The 21233-nt window shown below is 36.5% G+C and overlaps 1 protein-coding gene across 3 annotated transcripts in view; it reads right to left on the bottom strand.

The window, feature by feature from the left end:
- Nucleotides 1-21233, bottom strand: part of NLN (neurolysin) — a 41342-nt gene that overhangs the window by 18857 nt on the left and 1252 nt on the right. For 2 of the 3 annotated variants that reach the window (XM_035553726.2, XM_035553725.2), the window contains exons 2-6: nt 10546-10802; nt 8184-8332; nt 3561-3668; nt 1999-2101; nt 890-1050 (exon numbers count right to left, since the gene is read on the bottom strand). In XM_035553726.2, coding sequence (XP_035409619.1) covers nt 890-1050; nt 1999-2101; nt 3561-3668; nt 8184-8332; nt 10546-10802 — 778 coding nt within the window. Of the gene's footprint in view, nt 1-889; nt 1051-1998; nt 2102-3560; nt 3669-8183; nt 8333-10545; nt 10803-19727; nt 19814-21233 lie in introns of those variants that run through there. The other variant, XM_035553727.2, reaches the window with a different exon arrangement.

Raw genomic sequence — 21233 nt, 5'->3', positions numbered from 1 at the left:
CGTAATTGTGTTAATTTCCATTTCTAGAAAAGCGAGATTTCTCAGAAAAAAAAAAAAGGAAGAAATTTTTTTTTCAGGGTACGTATAATTGACTAGGTTTGAAGATTGTCCCACGGTTATAACAGTATATCCCTTTAATTCTGCTGACTTACAGCGTTCAGTTCTTGGTACCATTTTATCTTATCTTGTGCTCTTCACATTTCCCAGCATTTCAAGTACAAAAGCACAAATCTGCCTTTATTCTCTAATGGTTGGTACAATTGCCTGCTAAATGACAGTTCTTCTATCCTTTCTATCCTTTTCATCATTTTTGTACCTATCTAGGTGCCGAGCAGGTATCATGAGTATCAAATGAATTATTTGTAAAATTATTTCTTTTTTCTATAAGGTACATTACCAGCTATTTTTCAGATAACTAAATGAATCTTGTATAAAAATCAGAAATTTTTAACATCTAGTTAAAGATGTCCTCAAGATGCTGTGCATTAATTTTATATTTAATCACTTGCATTTCATAATTAAAACACATGCTCAAATAAACACTGTTATTCTGAAGAATAGGAAGTAGTATAGAAGCCATACTCAGCCAGACTTCTCTGGGAAGAAAGTGCCAGCAAGTAGTTACAGAACACTGTAGGAAAATGTGGCAGGTTGCCAAAATCCTACTGCTATTAACAGCACCACTGATATTTTAAGATACATACATAGGCACACAACTTCCTCTTTAGACATCAGAATAAATTGGAGCAAGGAAATATTAGAGATCATACTGGTAAGTTTTCATTTCATAGCGCTAGACAAACTACAGAGCTCAAATCTAACATCTGAATGTCCAGCTCCATTTTTCAGCTCTGTCATTACCCTGCAGAAAAGTCAATTTATGACATACCTCTTTGCATCTGGTGTTAAAGGCAGATTCCATTTTTCTCCTGGTTTCTGAAATGCAACACCTCTTCATAACAGGAAAATAGTGGGGATACTTTAAAGTAACTTTGTAATTGTCTTCCTCAGTCTTCTCTAAACTGTTAATAAAGTCATCAGGAAGGCCTTCTATAGAATACAATTTAATAAACAATGTTTACTAGAATTAACTAGACCACTCCCTTGTCTGTTACATTATTGTATTTGTTCTGCCTGCATCAGAAATACAACACTTCTTTTTGCTAACAATTTTTAAATATTATTATTTACTAATGATTGCTAAGCCAAGCAAAATACATTTTGAAACACTTTACTGGTGAAGAAAATAGAAATAAATGTAAGGCTACCAGACAAAAATAGATTAAAATTTAAAAAGAAAAAAAAATCGTGTTATTAAAGTACATCTTATGCTATGCCCTCCAGAAACTGAATCCCTAAATCCTCTGTCACATGAAAAATGTGACATTGGATATTAGATATTTCTTCACCCAGAGGGTGGTGAGGCACTGCAACAAGGTGCCCAGAGAAGGTGTGGACACCCCATCCCTGGAAGTGCTCAAGGCCAGGCTGGATGGGGCTTTGGGCAACCTGGTCTGGTGGGAGGCGTCCCTGCCCAGGGCAGGGACTTGTTACTGGGAGATCTTTAAGGTCGCTTCCAACACAAACCATTCTGTGATTCTATGACCTCTAGATCAGTTTAAATCACTTAAGTGCCTTAATTTCTTGCACGACAGAAAACTTTTTCAAATAATTTTAATGAACGTAATACCCAGTGGGGTATTATGATAGTGGAGAACTGACAAAAGAAGCAGTGATGAGTAATGGTATGGAAAAAACAGTAAGGCAGATATGTTCACTTCATGCAAGGCAAAACACTTCAGGAAGCACAAGTCTATGAAGAAATCTTAAACACTTGCAAAGAGTAATTTCAAGCTTACTTTGGGGAAGAATTAAAAAAGAAACAGAAAAGACTGGAATACAGCCAGAATTTCATTTGATCATTCAGTGGACCAAAAAAAGATTGCTCAAGTAAAACTGGAAGGCTGAAGAAATGGAAGGAACATGCATGGTACTCACCAAGTTCTTCCTTAGAAAATACAAGATATGTGTTTTCCTCATTCAGGTTCTTGTTAAAGTCTATACACAGCTCGCTCAACTTTTTCTTCATTGTCTTTATTTCCTGTATTGGGTATAAACTTAACTCAGTGGAAAAAAAAATGAATTGACAATTACCACTCTCCATATGAACAGAATTTAATTTTTCTAGTTATCTAGAAAGAATATTGTAGACTACTGTAGACTAGTAGAACACTAGTCTAGATAACTAAAAAATCTTCTAGATCTTTTTTCTAGATTTTTTTTTCTTCTAGATTGCTCTACTAGTCTACAGTGAGTACTAGCATTGGCCAAGTAATACACTGCAGGTAGTATCATACTTCACTCTCCCTCAGGCTCAGTTTTACCTTTATTTTGGTCTTGAGCAATCCTGTTGCCAATGAATCCTAGGTTGGGTATGTTGCTCTAACAACATCTCAGATTTCTTTTCAACTCTGAGAGGACTGAGCATGTAAACAAGTTCACTGAGCAGAATGTGCTAACATTCAATTATTTTATTTAATTTGAAATTTTAAGTGTAAAGAAAACCTCTAAAATCACTGAGAATCAAAGGACTAAAAATGGATGCAACTTGTTGAAAAGTACTTATTTGAATGGAGTACAGATATGACAAAAAAGAGAATAGCCATACAAGACAAAAGCATTCCAAATCCTTTTTAAAAATGCTGATATTGACCTACCTGAACCATTTTTTAATGTATTTTATAGCACGACTCTACTTCTTACAGGTAAGTTCACATGAACATAGTAATCAACAGTAACAAGAACAGAAAACAAATGAAAAATTTGGCATCATTAGTCAAGATTTTACTTAAATGTAGCTCAGCTATTATCTCCTTATAAAGTATTTAAAAATTCCTTCAAAGATATTGGTTGCCATTTAAGTAATGCAAATACACACTAAATCATATTCCTACTAACTCTAGAATGTGAATTAAGAATGATTATTTTCAACAAAGAAGGAAGTCTATCCAAGAGTCACAAATCTAGATTGTTACATAACATCAGCTTGGAATTTAATGAAAATTACACCAGCATCTCAAATGCTGACAATTTTACTTCATCATTTTCAGAAGAGACAAGTGCTTTTATATGCTCGAGTAAATCCTCCCTTAATGGGGTCAAGATTCTTAGTACTCCCTCTAAGTTACCTCATTTTTTTAGTCAAAATGCAAAACTCTTGGACTCATTTTACACCAATGGTTGATATTTGAAATTAAAATAGCTGTGTCTTCTCTTCCAGACAGACATCTGGAGTAAAACAAAACAAAACAAAAGCTTAAAAGTGATGATGCATTCCAATTCTATCTACTGAGTACAGTCAGAGTCTAACAAACTAATTTTGAAAACTTAAAATGATGGAAGTTTAAAGGATGTATATGGAACTAAGAACAGTTAAGATTAGAGTGGTTATTATGCAGGTCCAAAGACACAAAGTTCAAATATATGCTTAGAACACAATCATAATTTTACCCCTTCAACAATTTGTCCCCATTACTTTATAAACTAAGAAATATATTTACATTCTGCACTTCTTTAGGAAGATGGAGTCCATTTCTTTTTCCCACTTGAACCGATTTTTCTAGATACCGTTTTGTTTCAGGCTTTACATTTTCAAGATCACAGGTTTGCTGAAATGACAATATAGGATAATTTAATTTACAACACAGTGAGAGAAACATATTAAGCATTAGAAGGGTCTGAACAGAGTTCTTTAGAACACCACCACAGAAACAATACAACATCCCAGACTTTAGTGTGAAGGATTTTCCAAAAAGTTACCCTATAGTATTTTCACACTGACGTAGCAAGGTTTTAAAACAATTTTCTTTTATTAAATTTCTCAGTCAGAAGCAAGAACCGGAGGCGTGTTCTCTGTACACTTTACCGAAGTAGCAAATTTAGATGTTGTCGTAATAGCAAGCCCTTTTAGTTATTAGTGCCCTGCACTTAAACTCTTTTGTAGAAGTAGCTTTCTTATATATCATTAAATAGAAATCAGTGCCTTATGGTAATATTGAACTTCAAAACTTGGAGGGATTTTAAAAAATAAAAAGATTTAACGTATCTAGGGCTCACTGAAGGTTATCAAATAGCATAAAATTCAAGCTTTTGGATCTTCCTCTTTCAGAAAAAAGCAGTCAGTGGCAACAAATAACACAGTAGCTATATGTCAGGTTATGCCATTATGAAGATTCTCGAATGATCATTTTCTAAATCAACCAACAAGAGACAAAGCAAGTAAAGAGACAACATCCTGCTTGTAACAGCACATGAACCAATAATGTGAGGGTCTTCCTGGAAGCTGACAAAGGAATAACTACGTAATTCAGAAAATTGTGATTTTTGTCACAAATTGTGATTTTATTGTATTATTTTATTTTACATTATAATTTTATCTTCCACCATCTAAAAATGAACATCTTAACAAGGTATAATTTATAGTACTTGTTAAAAAGAACATATTCAAGATCATCTTTAAAGTAGCAAGCTGTTGGAATTAGTTCTGACTTGTCTTAACAACCCTCTTGTCAGCTTACCTACCTACAATTAATTCTTGACTACCATCTCTGAAAAGTAAGGACGTTGAAACATGCAAATTTTATGAAAGAATTACACAACTGTGTGCAAGTGTCAACTAATGATCTGCAAATTACCTCTCTTACTTTACGAGAAAAAATAAGAGAGAGGAACCCACTACACCTAGAAGTGTCAATGCTGTGATATTGAGCAGAAAAATATTTGATATTTGTAATAATTAGAATTTTCGCATGTTGTTTTTTTAATAGACAACCCATAATTCCAGGTGTTTGTTGTTTTGATTTGTTTTGTTTTTAGCAAAGACTAGTGTGATAGAGAAAGCAAGATTTCACCATGGTAGAAGTGAAAAATGCAGATACTGTTCACTACATTAACATTTAAATTGTGCTAACCATGCTGAAGGCTCAGAAATTAAATGGATAAGGAAAAAAAAAACATGGAGCAGTCTAATCTCCATAAAAAGATACTGCTTTTATTATAGTAATGATTAAAGACAGAGGATTGTGGAAAGTTTCACTGAGTTATGCAGGCCTTGTGAGGGATTTCTCAGCCTCAACATCAGAAATATTTGAAAAATGGAACTGACACACTACTGAAAATCTCCTGGCCTGAAATCAACAGAGTTTTAAGGCAGGAAGAAGGAATTCACAAATACTAATTTTAGGGCCTTACAGACAGTGAATATTGGCTCCTTTTAAAGCTAGGAAAGAGAAATACATTATGTTGGGAAAAAGGAAGTCTAAATTGGTGTTCTTCATCCTTCTCTTGGTGACTACATCTCTCTCTCCCATACACTTTACCAGACATCAGTTGTAAATAGCTTCTATTTTAATGATAGCCTTTGTGAAGTTTATTTTCAGCGTAGACATGATTAAGTCAAGAATAGTTCACATTCAGAAAGACCTGTCAGGTCTATAAGCCCTCACAAGCACCAAGGAACCAAGTGTGCTCTGCAGACATCTCTGAACTTCTGCATGGTCAGGATGCTCTCTAAGTCCAATGTTTCTTTGATGAACAACCTCTAATTTTGCTATTTACTGCTAATTTTGAATATACTACACATGAAATTTTGGAGTTTTCCAGAAGTATTAAAATGGTCATCACCAATGATGTTATACGCCATCTCATATTTGTTTTGAACAAGCATGCTACCCAATTCCATGAAGAAATTTTCAGGCAGAATAAGAAGCAGAACCAACTTAGAATATTGTGAACGAAAACTGCAGCAGCTGTTTACATCAGGCTGTTTCCTGAGGGTGTGTGGGTGGAGAAGATTGGCAACATTCTTAAGCATGCCTCTGCTAGCCAACATGTGCAGATGTTAGGAGTAAGAAAATTTAAAAGGACAGTTTCACTACCAAATTCACCTTTATTCCAGGTTTTGGATGCCAAAATTAGTTTTCTAAAGGGCAAGATCCAGGGCATACTTGACAACATAAATTGCAGAAATTTTGCAGAAATCTTTCCCCTTACTTGTGGGGAACAGAAAAAGGCTAGATTATTTTCACTTTTTTTAAGATAAACACAAAAACCTCACACACCTTCCACCATGAACACTACTTAAATAAAGTGGAACTTAGGATGAATTATAAACATAAAGTTTGAAAAAGAACTTATGAAGGTTTGGTCCTTACTGAAGGGAACAAAGACATCCCGGATATCACTAAGATTTGGCATATTTAGTCATCTGTTAGTGGATTGACTGCAGTATAAATAACATGGGAATGTGAGGGGCCTCATAATCCTCACTCCATTTTAACCTGGCCCCTGTAGAGTATCATGAAACTGAATTCACACAAAGAATTCAGAACTATTCATTTCAGAACTATTATATCCTCACTGAGGTGGTGAAATGCATGATTTAGTCAAAACGTTTTTACTGGCTTCTTTAAAATTATAACATGATTTCAGCAAAACATTTCTGTTTGTTGAAGTCCCTTTTTTTCTCCTCTCCAGGAACCTGACTTTTCAATGTAGAGTTTCTAACGGGAGAAAGTGTTAGAAGTTTAGCAAAAACTAACAAGAGCTTTGTATTGGTATTTGGAAATAGTAAGAGTTGATCAGTCCAGCACTGTTGGCAATTTCACATCTGTTCTACAACGAAAATGTTACTACTTTTACAGTTATTATGAAGTTGATATATGCTCTTATCTTAGTGCAGGTCGCATTTCCAGAACATTAATTGAACACTAAACATGCTCACATGCTGCAGTTAAGCCAAGTAAAATCTCAAAAACATTAATTGGAGATTTAAGCAATAATTGTAACTGTTATAAAAGTAAAATATTGCTTCAAAGGAAAACGAAGAAGGAATGCTTCAAATGAAAAAGATATAAAAAAATAATAGAAACTAATGCTAGTTAATAATAGCAATCATCTTCAGTAGCTACTATCAGAAATACCTGTAAATTAAAATTAGATGGATACACTGATATTATCCCTAAATGTGTCCTATACTGGGGGGGTGAGAAAATCACAAAAAATAATAAATACATATTAATCCATGTAATTAATAGCAACTGGTTGGGGGTAGGGAACCCAAGTCTGAACGTAAGGCACTATTTGGGCCTTAAGCATCATAAGGTCCTCAAAATGGGGCTATGAAATACCTACATATACACTTAAACAACAGTACTCAGTTAGAGGAAAACACCTGAAAATATGCCTAGAAAACACAGCAAAAGAAAACAATACTACTGAAAGGCACTTTAATAAGGTGTTGCTAATATTATTTTTGTTCATGGTCTACACTGCAAAAAGCACAAACAATGACTTCAAGAAATAGGGCTCCAAGGTATTACTAGCATAATGAAAAGCTGAACTTTTCATGATGCTAGTGATACCTTGGAGCCCAAACTACAAAATAAACAGTACGAATGAAGAATACAAGATGCATGGAGATGATCAATTAGAAGGGAAACAACAGAAACTCAAAGGGATAGAAACTAGTTCAACAGTATCTTTTGACTTAGTTTTACTTTGAGGCTTAAGCATCATATAAGGAGGAAGCTACTATGGGGTTGCCTATAATTAGCAGATCAAAAGAGATAACTTCAGAGGTCACTCCCTGTTACATGTTCTCAATAACTTTTATAACTTAAAACTCAATTTTAAAATTCTCAATAACTTAACATAGTTTTGGATACAAATTCAAAAGCAGTATAAGTTAATCTAAATACATTGCTATATAGCCTCTTCCTCCCTACTGGGTGATGCTTTGGGCAAACCAGCCCATGGGGATTAGCCAACAGAAAACAGTTCCTTTTATTTTTCTTGACGAGTTTCCTTCTGTGGGTTTAGCTTCCTGAACCAGTTCATTGGAAGTTTAGACAAATCAAAACTGCTGCAATGGAGAGAGAATGAAACACACACCTAAAGATGAGAGGCAAAGAGTGGGAACACCAAGTTATATTGACTCAAGGTTTTATGGCATGGGAACAGTTGAAACAGAGTGATGGGGACCTTCAAAAGCATTGTGCATATTAACTTCTTTAGATAAAAGTTTTTCACTTTATATAACAGCTTTTCAACTATTTTAGATAAATAGTTTTTTCATCTATTTTATCTACATTTCTACAAGTTATGCAGATATCACTGTGATTTACCTGCAAATAAACAATCTTCTGAAATACATCGTCTCTCATGCTCATCTCCACATCGAAATTAGAAAGCTTTTTGTCAGCTTCTGTACTTGCTAAGCGTACCTCTTTGTCCGGTGAGACATGCTGGGGAAAATCCAACATGCTTCTTTCCACTGTTTAAATAAAAGGCAATGAACACTTACACAGAAGGCTAGAAACATCACAGATAAAGAACTTCCACTCTCTTATGATATTTATAGAAGATACAAGAAAAAACGTACCCAAAGCAACCTGACAATCAGATCAGGCTTGAAGCAAATAAAGTGATTACAAATAATGTAAAAATGAATGGGTGAAGGGACAAAACTGCGTACCATTATGGCAAATAAACATTTGACAGAAACCATCTATTACCAAAGTTTAATTATCTTACCTTCATACTTCTACAAAGTCCATTGAAGGGTATACTAATATGATACGTGATTTTTGGAAGATGTACCATTTGTAAGTGAAGACTGACATTTTTTCATAGCTGGCACAAATGCTTCTATGTTAGTATTTAAAGTGAAATACTCTGATTCTTCCAAACATGCCCATCTGTCCTGAAGTTATTTTTACATTGGTATGAGAGAATAGTGTAAAATCCCCAATTCTTATATATGTTTAAGGAAAAATAATCTGGTAACCACAAGAGATGTTATGTATTCTGAACTTCTAGAGATCATAAGCTAATACAACATTTTATAGAATATTTTTCTGAGATTAAGTAAAACCTTACTTATTAAACAAATATTGCATCTTTGTAATGAATAGAAGCACTAAATAGAAATGAATTGTTATGACTAACTGAATGAACTTAATTAAAAACTAATTATCCCCCCACCCCCTTGAAAAAACATGTTTTAGAGTAACAATATCCTAGGACAATTTGCTGTAAAGCTTTTTAATTTTATTTACTCTTCAGTTGTTTATGAAGCCCTGAGATATTCTCAGCTCTTTAGAAACCTTTGGAATGCAAGCATGGGCATATGGCTCTTCTTAAAAAGCATTGGAAACTCTTTTTCCCCCTCCTGTCCTTCTGCCAAGGTGGTTCAAAACGACGAACTGAGTTTTAGCAGCTTCCAAGTAAAATCTAAGGCCTGCTGTCATATATGCTTCTTCAGATCATGAGTTTCAGTTACTGGAGTAAGACTGTTTTTCATGTACCTGTGAAAGGGATACACAGGACTTAAAAATCCAGGTTCCTAATGGAATCCTTGCTGTGGTAATATATCCTTATCATATGCCATGGGGTATTTCACAGGTAAGTCCTGGTAATTTTGCATACATCTTTGATGATTGGCACTACAAGTTAGATACGACCCACTTTTGCAATGGCATGTAGAGTAGAAAGTACATTGTGGAAGATGCAAGTCTCAATGGCTATGCTTAGAGGCTAATGGCCACTATTTTCTGAATCAAACAGATTTGCCTTTTAATTTAATTTAAAGCATAGAAATTTATAATGTGGTGAAAAGGCATACAATAATTGTACCAAATACATTGGTACAATTAAAACTGAATCTGACAGGAAGCTGTTTGGATCAAGATTACTCAGTCTTTCTGCCAGCATTGATTTCAGTCAATGAATTTGATATGCCCAAACAATAATTCTAAGTGATGTAAAAGCCACAGACTAATATTACAGTGCAATCGTTTGTGCTGCAAGCTGCTCTTTTTTGCTAAGTGAAGACTAGGCTCCAAGCCAAGGTGCCTGTTTTCAGCACTTCTGTTGCTGCAGCAGATTTTTTGAGAGGATTTAAGAGAACCTGACATTTTATTACACAGACTACTTTGGGGATCCCATGCAGCCACCACATGATCCATCACCTTTTCTCCACTAAGACCATATCAATCTTTCCATGGCTTTAATTGAATTGTTTGTTTCAGTCAGATTATACAGCCTTTGAGAAAGGCACTGCTTATCAAGCTTCAATGTAATACCTATCCCATGGACACTGTACTCTATACTGTTGCACTCTGTCCCCTAGTGGTTGTACTCAGTTTGAAAATAAAATACAACTGCGCAGAGCTTAACATGCAAAAAATAAAACAGGTGACCACTGCAGTTCTCTGGATTCATCAAAAAGATCAGCAACATAGTTTTTCTAATCCTTATTTTTGCCTCTAGATTAAAGTAGCAGAACTTCATAGCCGATCATGTTACACACTGCAGAGATCCCGAAAAATGACTATGACTGGAGGACCCTTAAGAGATGAGACTTCTACACATTCTACACAAGGACAGCTGAGATCTGAATTGTAAGCCAGAACTATCTTTCCTCATAGTTTCTTCATGTGCAGATGGAATGCACTATGGAGAGAATCACTGAAAGTATGCACTAACCTGCATATTCTACTTCTATATCTGCCAAGGCCCGTACAGTATTTTCATGTGTTACTTCTTCAATATCAAGCATCCCAACGCTGTCATATACATGCTTTGTCTTCCTGATTAGTTCTTCAGTTCTTGATCTAATTTGCTCTGGTGAGAGGTCCCATCTCAAAAGGTTTTGGCCTGATGCGATGTATGAAGAAGCCTTGAGCTGGCTAGTGATTTCTGCTCCTAATGTCATTCTCAACACAAGCCGTGGCCCAATGGACCTGAAATGAGAAAAAAGATCTTTACATAGGAAGACTCTAGTTGAAGATGTAGTTTATAGTAAACATCAGAAAAGCAGTTGACCTTTAATAATCACAGAATGTTTTCATTCAAGCAAGAGCAATGTCTTTTTTAGAGCCATGTATTTCTTGCCCAGCGGAACTATATATAGCCGTCACCCTTATCATTTAAGTTTAATTTAGATAAATCAGAGGTTTGTCTTCTACCTTTATCCACCTAGAGGATGAACAAGTGCCATCTAATATGTTTGGAGACAGAGATAAAAATTTTGGTATAGAAATAATAAAAATATATAAATATAAAATAGACAGGTTCAGTTACTACTCAATCTTCTATGAAAAACAGAATTTCAGTTACTGAAGCTCTACAGAGACAACCAGTATTTGCATTTTTGAAATTAGGAATAAAACCCACACAGTGATTTGTAGATTATGAAGACCAAGGGCTGCAAATATGTATACAACTAGATGAAAAAAAAAAGTAATTTGTTTGTGCTCACTTAACAAACAATTTTATATTTATATTGGATGTCTGCCCCATAATCAGCCATGGGAGGGAAACTTCTAGTTGCTACTCTGTTGAAAATTTATTCTCTTAATTGTCATGGATTTTATACAGATAGCTTCACTTTAGTGCAAGAATTTACATACTATTGAGCTGATTATAAAAATCAAGTATATTTCAGCTTTAGCTAGCAGAAAAGTTCACATACATAACTCATCATAACTGTGCAGTGCAATTACTGGCTGCCTTTTTACTAATTTTTGTGACAATACTAAGAAGATGTACCCTGGAGCAATGAATCCAAATCAAAGTTAAGAAAATACTGACTTTGAAATACTGACTCCCACACTCCCACCTCCATGGCCCAGAAAAGCAACACTCAGATTTGTTGTATGAAGGAGATATTTAGAGTCAGGCAGCTGACTGAAGTTGGGCTAACGAAAATCCATGGTCAACAACATATTAATCTTTAGAACACTGTAATATCTCAGTTATGTATGAATTATTTGCTGAGAGATATTACAACTTGACAGTAATTAAAAACTTGCATTCAAGGAGTAAAGCGCTGCGGTGTTTAGTATCATATGAGGATCAACATACACCTTCAGAAAAGCAACAAGGAGATTCTAGACCTTTGAGCTACTAAGGTCAGCTCTGGCAGGCAGAGACTATCTGCCTCCACGTTTCATTCACATTATATATATATGTAACTATATATATATATATATATAGTTACAGTAATGACAATGATTTTCAAACATAACTAAAGAAATATAAGAACACACAGAGAGAGCTCCCTACTAAAAGGAATGCTTACTTTACACTGTTTTATATGAAATACCTTTTCCTGTTAACACCAGTCATTGTGCATGAACTCATTTTATTGCAAAACCAGTCTGGTATGTGCATAAGTGCTCAAATAGGTTTTGGCATACAATACAGGGAGCATACATAAAAGGACAGGCAATTTTAGCCTGAAGGAAAAACAAAGCACAAGAGTGAAGTGCTAACAATCTGAGAGGAGCCGCACTCAGAGCTTGTATTTGAAGGCAAAACTTTTAATAAAAAGTCTTGTTGGTCTTTAACAAGAATTTTCTAGATATAGCTAACCAAAATTATTTTCATACAAGACATAAATGAAAGACAACATTCCTATCTTTATGTTGAGATTTTATTTCCCTTGTTACTACAGTTTCTTCAAATCCTCCCATACCAATGTAGACAAAATGCTTACTTTTCACTTCCACCGGCATACAGAAGTATCAGTGTCCAGCATATTGACAATTTAACTCTGAAAATGAAGCCTGGATAAAGAATATTCCTTCCATCTCTGCTTTCTCTCTCCAGTATGAATTCAGATGTGACATGACAGAATTACTAGCTCCACCACCAGACTACTGCAACTTGGAATCTCATTTAGAAGATTCTGATAGATCAAACTGCTTTCGTAAAAGCAAAAGGGCATGTAATAGCATTCTCAGAATGCAATAGTCTCTCATTCTCCCAAAATACTGAATTCTATCCTGAATCTACAAATCTATTAAAGAATAGTACTTAATTAAGTCTGCTTCCCACTGGACTGTGCTATGTCTAGTCTTTCACACATCACTAGTGCAGCTCTGGCACAACCTCATGGGTGCTGAAGGGGAATCTCCATAAAAGTAGTTTCAAGGCTCTGAACTCTAACTCCCTCCCCCCTGCCAGAAAATATCAGAAAGAATATAAAATGTGCCAAATTAAGGTCAAACTAGAAGTGGAACAGAATCAAAGGAAAACAATAACTCCAAAAGCATAGAAGTTGACAATTAAGCTAAAGTGCAGATACTCTTCTTTAAAGAGAACTTACAGCTTTCTATAATTCATTACCTTCACACAGACATGAAGAAAATGCAGCTCTGCCACTGACCAACAACATATTATCATAAACAACCATGAAAATAATCACAGCAACAACAGATTACATTAACTTCAGCTGTCAAAAAAGTATAATTAATAAAGTTGGACAAATTTAATTAATAAAGGGTCCCTAATTGCTGCAGAGCACTCCTTTTAAGCACCAAAAAAGATGAGACCACCTGATTTTCTCAGTATATTGGCTAGCTGCATTAAGGAATACACATACAAAATCGATAGCTTCATAAACGATTGCCATGAATGCCATCAAGTGATTGACTGTATCTGTTAGAGACAGCTAAACATGGAACAAAACCAGCTTTGTTTTGCAATGCTGACACCTTGTCTTCTCCTGCTGATACTATGAAGAAGTCATTCATATAGATTAACAAAGCCAGCATAAACTCAGAAGGACCTGCAAGTCTTTCCATTTGACCAAGTGAATGGAGGCTTTCAAGAACAGTAACATAACATTTCAAGTAAAAACAATCAGGACATGCAACAATAACATGAAACTTCAAATAAACATGTAAAAACACCTGCTGTTACCTTCCTACTAGTTGAGCAGACTCACATGAGATTAATGAAAAACAAAATGCAACTAAAGTATACACACACGTGAAAACTCAGTCTTGCTATGTCTTTCAGTGGATTAGTATTTCATATTCTTTATCTACATAAAATTGTAAACCAATTCAAATATATAGTAAACTTCAAGTATATAATAAAAGTGATAATTTGTTTTATTTGTTCATGAAAAAAGCCAAGACATGTCAGATGCAAAATTAACAATTAAACAGACTATAAAAAGAAACAAGAAATGAGAGCATAGCTAAAATAATGAATGTTTAAAAATGATTTGCAACTATATTTGTCATATTATTGGAGAGAAAATATTACTGTAAATTGTACCACTGAGGAAAATTTTAACTTCTCAGATATAGCTTGGAAAATAAATTAAATAAATTATATTAATTATGGTAGGCACCAGATGCAATAGCAAAGAGCATTTTTCAAGAAGTAAATGAACCAACATGCTGCAATTATTATATAAAGGGCTTGCATTTCCGTTAATGGCAGCAACATTACAGAAGAGCCAGCCATTCCTTGGACTGAGCAATCAGAAAACAGTTCAGTTTAAATTAGAAGAATAAACAAATGTAGGTCCATAAATAAGGTTATGTGTATTCTGGGTAAAGTGTTGCTAGAGTCTGTAGTGGCCAGTTCAAACTGTTTCAGTCATTACACTCAACTTTCTGCAGTGCTGTGTAGGACTGTTGACATCCCTGGGTTAGGGATAAGGTCAGTTTTCAGCAGCAGGGTGGGCTTAAGACATTCCTCTTCCTTCCTATTCCTCCCCCTGCTGCTCATTTCTGCCTTTGTGCACCCCTGCATCTCTGATGGCAGAGTAACTACTGGTAGGATCGTACCTCAAAGAGTCACGGTACCATACAGGTGAAGAATGAATCACAGAATGGTTTGGGTTGGAAGGGACCTTAAAGATCACCCTGTTACAACCCCCCTGCCATGGGCAGGGACACCTCCCACCAGACCAGGTTGCCCAAAGTCCCATCCAGCCTGGCCTTGAGCACCTCCAGGGATGGGGCATCCACAGCTTCTCTGGGCAACCTGTGCCAGTGCCTCACCACTCTCTGAGTGAAGAGCTTATTCCTAATATCTAATCTCAATTTACCCTCTTTTTCTCTCTCCCACTTTCCTGTAGGCCCCCTTACGTACTGGAAGGCCCCTGTAAGATCTCCCCGGAGATTTCTCTTCTCCAGGCTGAACAACCCCAACTCCCTCAGCCTGTCCTCATAGGAGAGGTGCTCCAGCCTCTCGATCATTTTTGGGGCCGTCCTCTAGACCCACTCCAACAACTCCACGTCCTTCTCACATGTGGGGCCCCAGAGCTGAACACAGAGCTCCAGGTGGTGCCTCACAAGAGCAGAGCAGAGGGGCAGAATCACCTCCCTTGCCCTGCTGGCCAAGCTGCTTTTGGTGCAGCCCAAGACACAGCTGCCTTTGAGGACTGCAAGCATGCACCGCCAGCTCCTGTCAAGCTTCTCAGCTACCAGTATTCCCAAGTCCCTCTCCTCAGGGCTGCCCTCTAATCCCTCATTGCCCAGCCTGTGCTGATGTTTAGGATTACCCTGACTGAGGTGCACTTGGCCCTGTTGAACCTCATGAGGTTCGCACAGGCCCACCTCTCAGGCCTGCCCAGGTCCCTCCGGATGGCATTCCTTCCCTCCAGCATGTCCATCGCACCACACAGCTTGCTGTCCTCCACAAATGGACCAAAAAATGGAATGGGGTGGGGGGTTTCAGCTCATCACTTCCATCCCGTATTTGATGTGTGACTTCAAAACAGTTGTGCTGGCTTAAGGATCAAAGGAGTGCCAACAGCCACATAAGCCTGCACTACTGCTAGAGGATACATGTGAAATGTATGGGTTTAGTCTTGAGGTCTTGAGATGATTGCTGTCATTAATGATAATTTCTACCAAAAGCTGTACAAGTTGAATAATAACTTAGTAGTTATTATTAGTAGATGACGCTTAGTAGTGACTTCTAAAACAAGATTTTAAAAATGAAAACAGAGCTTCTAAGTTACAGACCACAATCACTGCTATTTTTGCTAGAATGCCAGGTAATTTACTTTGCCAACAAATCTACAATTTGATTACTTGCTGCTTCTGGAAAATATAAATATGATTTGATTTTACTAAGGAGGAGGACCTTTATAATATAAATACCCTATTGCATTAGAGTATTGTGTTACTCTATTACTGTATTGGAATACTCTATTACAGTAATATAGTGGCCAATGTAACTGCTGCAAAGACAATCAATGCAATTAAACTTACAGGTTGACTTTAAACTTGTACAGTAAATACTTTAAACATAATAAACATTTATGTCAGACTGTTTTTGTTTAAAAACAATTTTCCACATCTGGAACATGCCAAACAACCCTTTGTAATAAAGCACTACTATAACAAAATAAGAAACTACAGTCTATGAAGCAGAATCAGCAAATGTTAGCATTAGCTTTAGAAAATACAAATACAAAAATCTGCAACCTTGGTCACAAGGTGCTCCTACTACTGATGATCACTTCAAAATATACTCAAGATTTAAGTCTTCTGTCTCATTTACCTCTGACTAAGTACAGATAGCTTTGATTCCATCCAAGACTCTTAAATGATAGTTTTCAAATCAATCTTTACCTAAACAGTATTAGTTACAATGATGAATGAGATCTTACAAACTAATAAAATATATTTTAAAATGTATTTCTGGGAAACATGCATACAGACAGGTTTATTGTACATACTCATAGATCTGACAGTTCCATATATCCATATAAATATAAGAGTATATCAGCTTAGTGTAGGATGGAAAACTACATCCTCTGCTGGTGAAAGGTCTGGTATAACAGCTTTGGGGATAAAGGGAAAACCAAGACAGAAGATTAAAAAAAAAAAAAGAAATTAAAAAAAAAAGAAGGAAAAAAGAAAAATAAAAAAGACAGAGGCATTAAGATGATTTAGCACTGAATATATACTCCTAAAGGTTTGTACATATCACCTTGAAACAAAATGGAATATTACACTTTCTGTGCACTTCCATAAGTAGAAAAGATGGTTCTCATCTTCATAAAATTATCAAAATGTGAAGGTTTCTTACACACAAAACCACCAGATAAAATGTCATCTTCTAGTTTTTGAATATTCTAAGGGAAAAAAAATACAAAGATGTTTTTCTTGTTGCACCTTATGTACACTTTGGGGGCGTATTCCCAACGATGCAAATGGGAGAAGATTTGGTAATCACAATAAATAAATTTATTTTTCAATTAGTAATTTACTGTATCAAGCTTTGTAAAAGCTCTTAATTTAGAAATGAGAACAGCAACAGGATCGTTCTTTCTTTTGAAATAGCAGCTCTTAGTTAAACTCTTCCTTATCTTACAGGCTGCAAGAGAACCAACACCGCATGCTGGAAGCCAGCGTTGTGGACGTGAAGACCGTTTCATCAGGAACAGCAACTAGCATTCTCACGGCCTCACTCGGTGTTTTATCCCCACCTAGCGGTCATGTTCAAATGAAAAAAAAAAAAAAGTTCCAAGGCAATACAAGAACTGACAGTTTGCCGCAGGAGCAATTATTTAATACCTGAATAATATTTCCCTGAGAGCGTTACCAAACATATATAAACAATAACAGACAGTCATGGTGTAAGTAAACCATTACAACAGCTAAGGCTCATACTCAGTGGAACATAAGGCTTTCTTATTTCCTTTAAGTGAAGACCTATATAATTAAAAAAAGATTTCAGAAACAAACTACAGTCAGTATTCAGTAACAGCTAATATAGTAGAGGATGGTACTTGGCCTCTGTTCTTTGCATGGATTTTAAGAAAAAATTTTATAGACTAAAATCTTTGTACTATTTAGCCTAAATTCTTGCTTGAATTCTAAACACGTCTCCACACTGTTTCAGTTTTGACTCATAGCTTCAGACAATAAGTAATATTTTTTTTTTACTTCAGAGTAAAGAAAGGACTAAAATTAAGGAAAGTCAGCAGAGCACTGAGTAAACCATGGCAGAAAAAGGGAAAGGAAGAAAAAGGGAAAGGAAGAAAAAGGGAAAGGAAGAAAAAAAGACAGAACAAGAGTTATATCAACTCAAAGCTGACTGAGCTAATTGGAGGGGAAGATGGGGGGCACATTATTTCAAGTTGGCAAAAGGAATGAGACCACAACCCCGGAATTTAAGTCAGCACTTTTTCCCCCTGGACAAACACATTTGAAATCATTATTACAAGTGTCTTGAGCAGTGAATACATGCCTTGAATTCTTGGGCCCTTTTCCTTAGAAAAGTACTTGGCTTTGTGTCACGACAGAGTTTGGCACAGACAGAACTCAATATGGCAAGAGGACAGTTTGCTTAGTATTGCTGAATTTTGAGTTCCATAACTGTTACGAGAAACATTTTTTTTCTTAAGCTATGTTTGATGGAATAGAAGAAGATCTAGAACTTTGTAACGCTAAATAATTCATTTTGTCATTAAATCTTTCAGAAAAGATTCTTTGCATCTCAGATCACTGTAAGCTGTGTGTTGATTACACTTCTATAATAGATGCACTTTTAGCTCTTAAGATCAATGGAAGTTAAAAAAGCTGCAAGTTACATGATCACTTTAAAACCTTTATTGAAAAATACATTTCTCTCAGTTCTACTTTTATAATCTTATTATCTGGCAACAAATGTTTACTGGTTTCTCTGGTAGAATTAACATCAACAACAGTAAAGTAATTGAAAAATGAACTCTTGGCTAATGAAAAATGCAGACCATAAGCAGGAATTCATACAGGTGCATAATGTGTTATGTCTGCCGCAAATCCCTAGGCAGTCTTACTGTACTTGCATCCTCTATCCCTGTCCCCTCAACAGTCCTTAAACAAAAGCAATTCGGAAACTGCTCTGACTGACTTTTATAGGAGGTGACTTCCATGCAGTAGTCTGGAGCGGACCACGCAGAAGGTCAGGGTTTCTGCAGACTGCCTCATCTCCTCTCTCCCCAATCCCAGCATTCTGGTACCCATCATTGTTAAAGTCTTACTAGGACCGCTAAACTGGGCTACAAATCTAGCCTGTGAACTGAACCCTTATGGTGTCACTGTAAACTTCCAACATACCACACTTCGGTTGGAGAATCTTAGAAAGGAGCTGAGAGACTTTTCAACACGTACGTGCAGACTGCAGGTGAACTGCTTAAATTACACTGAATGTGATGCAGGAGGCACTCATCAAGAGTTAATTTGATGATCCTTGTGGGTTCCTTCCAACTCAGGACATGAGTCATGATTCTATGATCAGGGTTATCTTCTTGCTTGGTTCTACCATCAGGTGAACCATACAAAACACAATGGAAAAAAATATTTCCAGCTCTCTCTGATACTGCCGCATAAGCATCTAACAAAGGTATATCATACCTGCTATGTAAACAGCAAATGCATGCTATTTAGTGCAAACACCACACACTGTTACAAGGACAGTTCAGTACTTGGACAAAATCATACAAAGCATTAAGAACAGTTTCTTGATTCCAACTGAAAAACAAGTGGTACTGCAAGACAGAAAAAAAGTATTAAGCAGGGTTTGTAAACATAAAAGCTAAATACATTTAAAGTGTACTGCATCCTTTTCTACAGAAGGAACCCGTGACTCAGTCTATTGGAATTCTTTGAAGGACTCAAAATAGACAGAGATCAGTCTACACAGCTAGTGTAGTCTGTTTGGCTTTCAAAGACTAATGAAGAGATTAGCAAAGTTACATTTACTCATGACAATACACATGAAATGTCAGGAGTGAGCAGAAGTGGAAGAGAGAACAGAACACAAAGATTTATTATACCACTCTGTAACATGTGAAGCACAAAGACACTATGCGCAGTTCTGCTCATCCCAACAGTTATAAACTTCCTCATCTTCTGTTCTCCCACCTGCCCCAAACCTTTTCCTCTTCTACCAAGTCATGATGAGTCAATACTGATCAGCTGCAGTGAGAAATTAATTCCATCCAAAGAATAACTAACTAGATGGGGATTCTTCAGCCTGGACAAAAACAAACAAACAGAGGAAGTATTTAAGAAATTTATACAATCATGAAGAGCATGGAGAGAATGAACTGTGATGAATGTTCCCCCTATTACTTCTGACACAACTAAGAAAAAGATCAAACGGTCTTAGGAAGCTTGTTCAATGTAAAAACGCACTAGTGGACTAATTTTTGTACAAAATCCTAAGGCAAATGCTTTTTGTGTAGGGAAGTCCCCAGAACCTAGACTACAACAAGGCACAGGACTGTTCTGAAAAGTTACTGCTGCATGTTTGCCTTGTCTTATGTGCTTTCCTAGGCATCCTGATCCTGACTTCTGTGGGAAAGAGGACAGATTTTTGAAATAATCCAAACCATTGAAAAGAAATTTTTCCAAGCCAGACATTTCACAGAATCATACAATAACCCAAATCAGAAAGAACCCACAAGGATCATTGAGTCCAACTCCTGGCTCCACATAGGACCACCCAAATATCAGACCAGATGTCTGAGAGCATTGTCCAAATGCTTCTGGAACTCTGTCAGGCTCAATGCCATGACCATTGCCCTTGGGAGCCTGTCCCAGTGCCCAACCGCCCTCTTGGTGAAGAACATTTTCCTCACACCCAGCCTGACCTTCCCCTGTCCCTGCCCCATGCCTTTCCCTCAGGTCCTTCTGTCTTCGTAGAGAGAATGTCAAAACAGTTATTTCCTCAAAAGATGTTAATTTCAGTGCTTTTTTTAGTGTGTTCCAACCAGTGCCCTACAGGACAAATTCAGACCACAAAATGCTTATGAGGCTGACATCTTTGACTCAGTAGGTCCAGGGAACATTTTGCTCTGCAAACTCTGCTGAGCAGCCAAATTGTTTCTCTAGAGCCTGCTGCAGTTAGAAAGGTGGCGGCTGTCACTTTTGTCCACAGGAGACCAGTGCTGCTGGGGTACACAGATAAGGTTGTGCAGTCTGTGGAGCACAGGGAAAGTGAAAGATGTCCTGTGCTTCCTGTCTGGTCCTTGCCATCGCTGGTGTTGGACCTGACATTTTAAGGAAAGCACACACACACTAAGGCAGTAAGTATGCTATAGGAAAGCGACTACAAAAGGTCTTCCCAGTTCTATGACCTCCATCCCCATTCCCTGCTCCTCCTCCTGCCTCTTCCCACCAACCCTGTTTCTTGCCAGTTTACTTCCTTGTCAAGAGAAAAAAATGTGTTCAGATTCTCCTTCCAGAGACAAAAATCTAAAATTAGGTCTTAAATAGAAATTCTCTTTCTTCCAGACCCCACATATATCTATTTTGCTACTCAAAACTTTATTTTGAAGATTTTGAAAGAAAGTCTTCAGAATTCTTGAATCCTGGAGAATCATTTTAGGACAATGAAATTATTTAAATCACACTTCCCACTTTATT

This window comes from Cygnus atratus, chromosome Z, assembly GCF_013377495.2.
Source record: "Cygnus atratus isolate AKBS03 ecotype Queensland, Australia chromosome Z, CAtr_DNAZoo_HiC_assembly, whole genome shotgun sequence".
NCBI lineage: Eukaryota > Metazoa > Chordata > Aves > Anseriformes > Anatidae > Cygnus > Cygnus atratus.
Note: the sequence above shows the minus strand (reverse complement) of the source record. Positions and strands in the feature narration are given on the sequence as shown.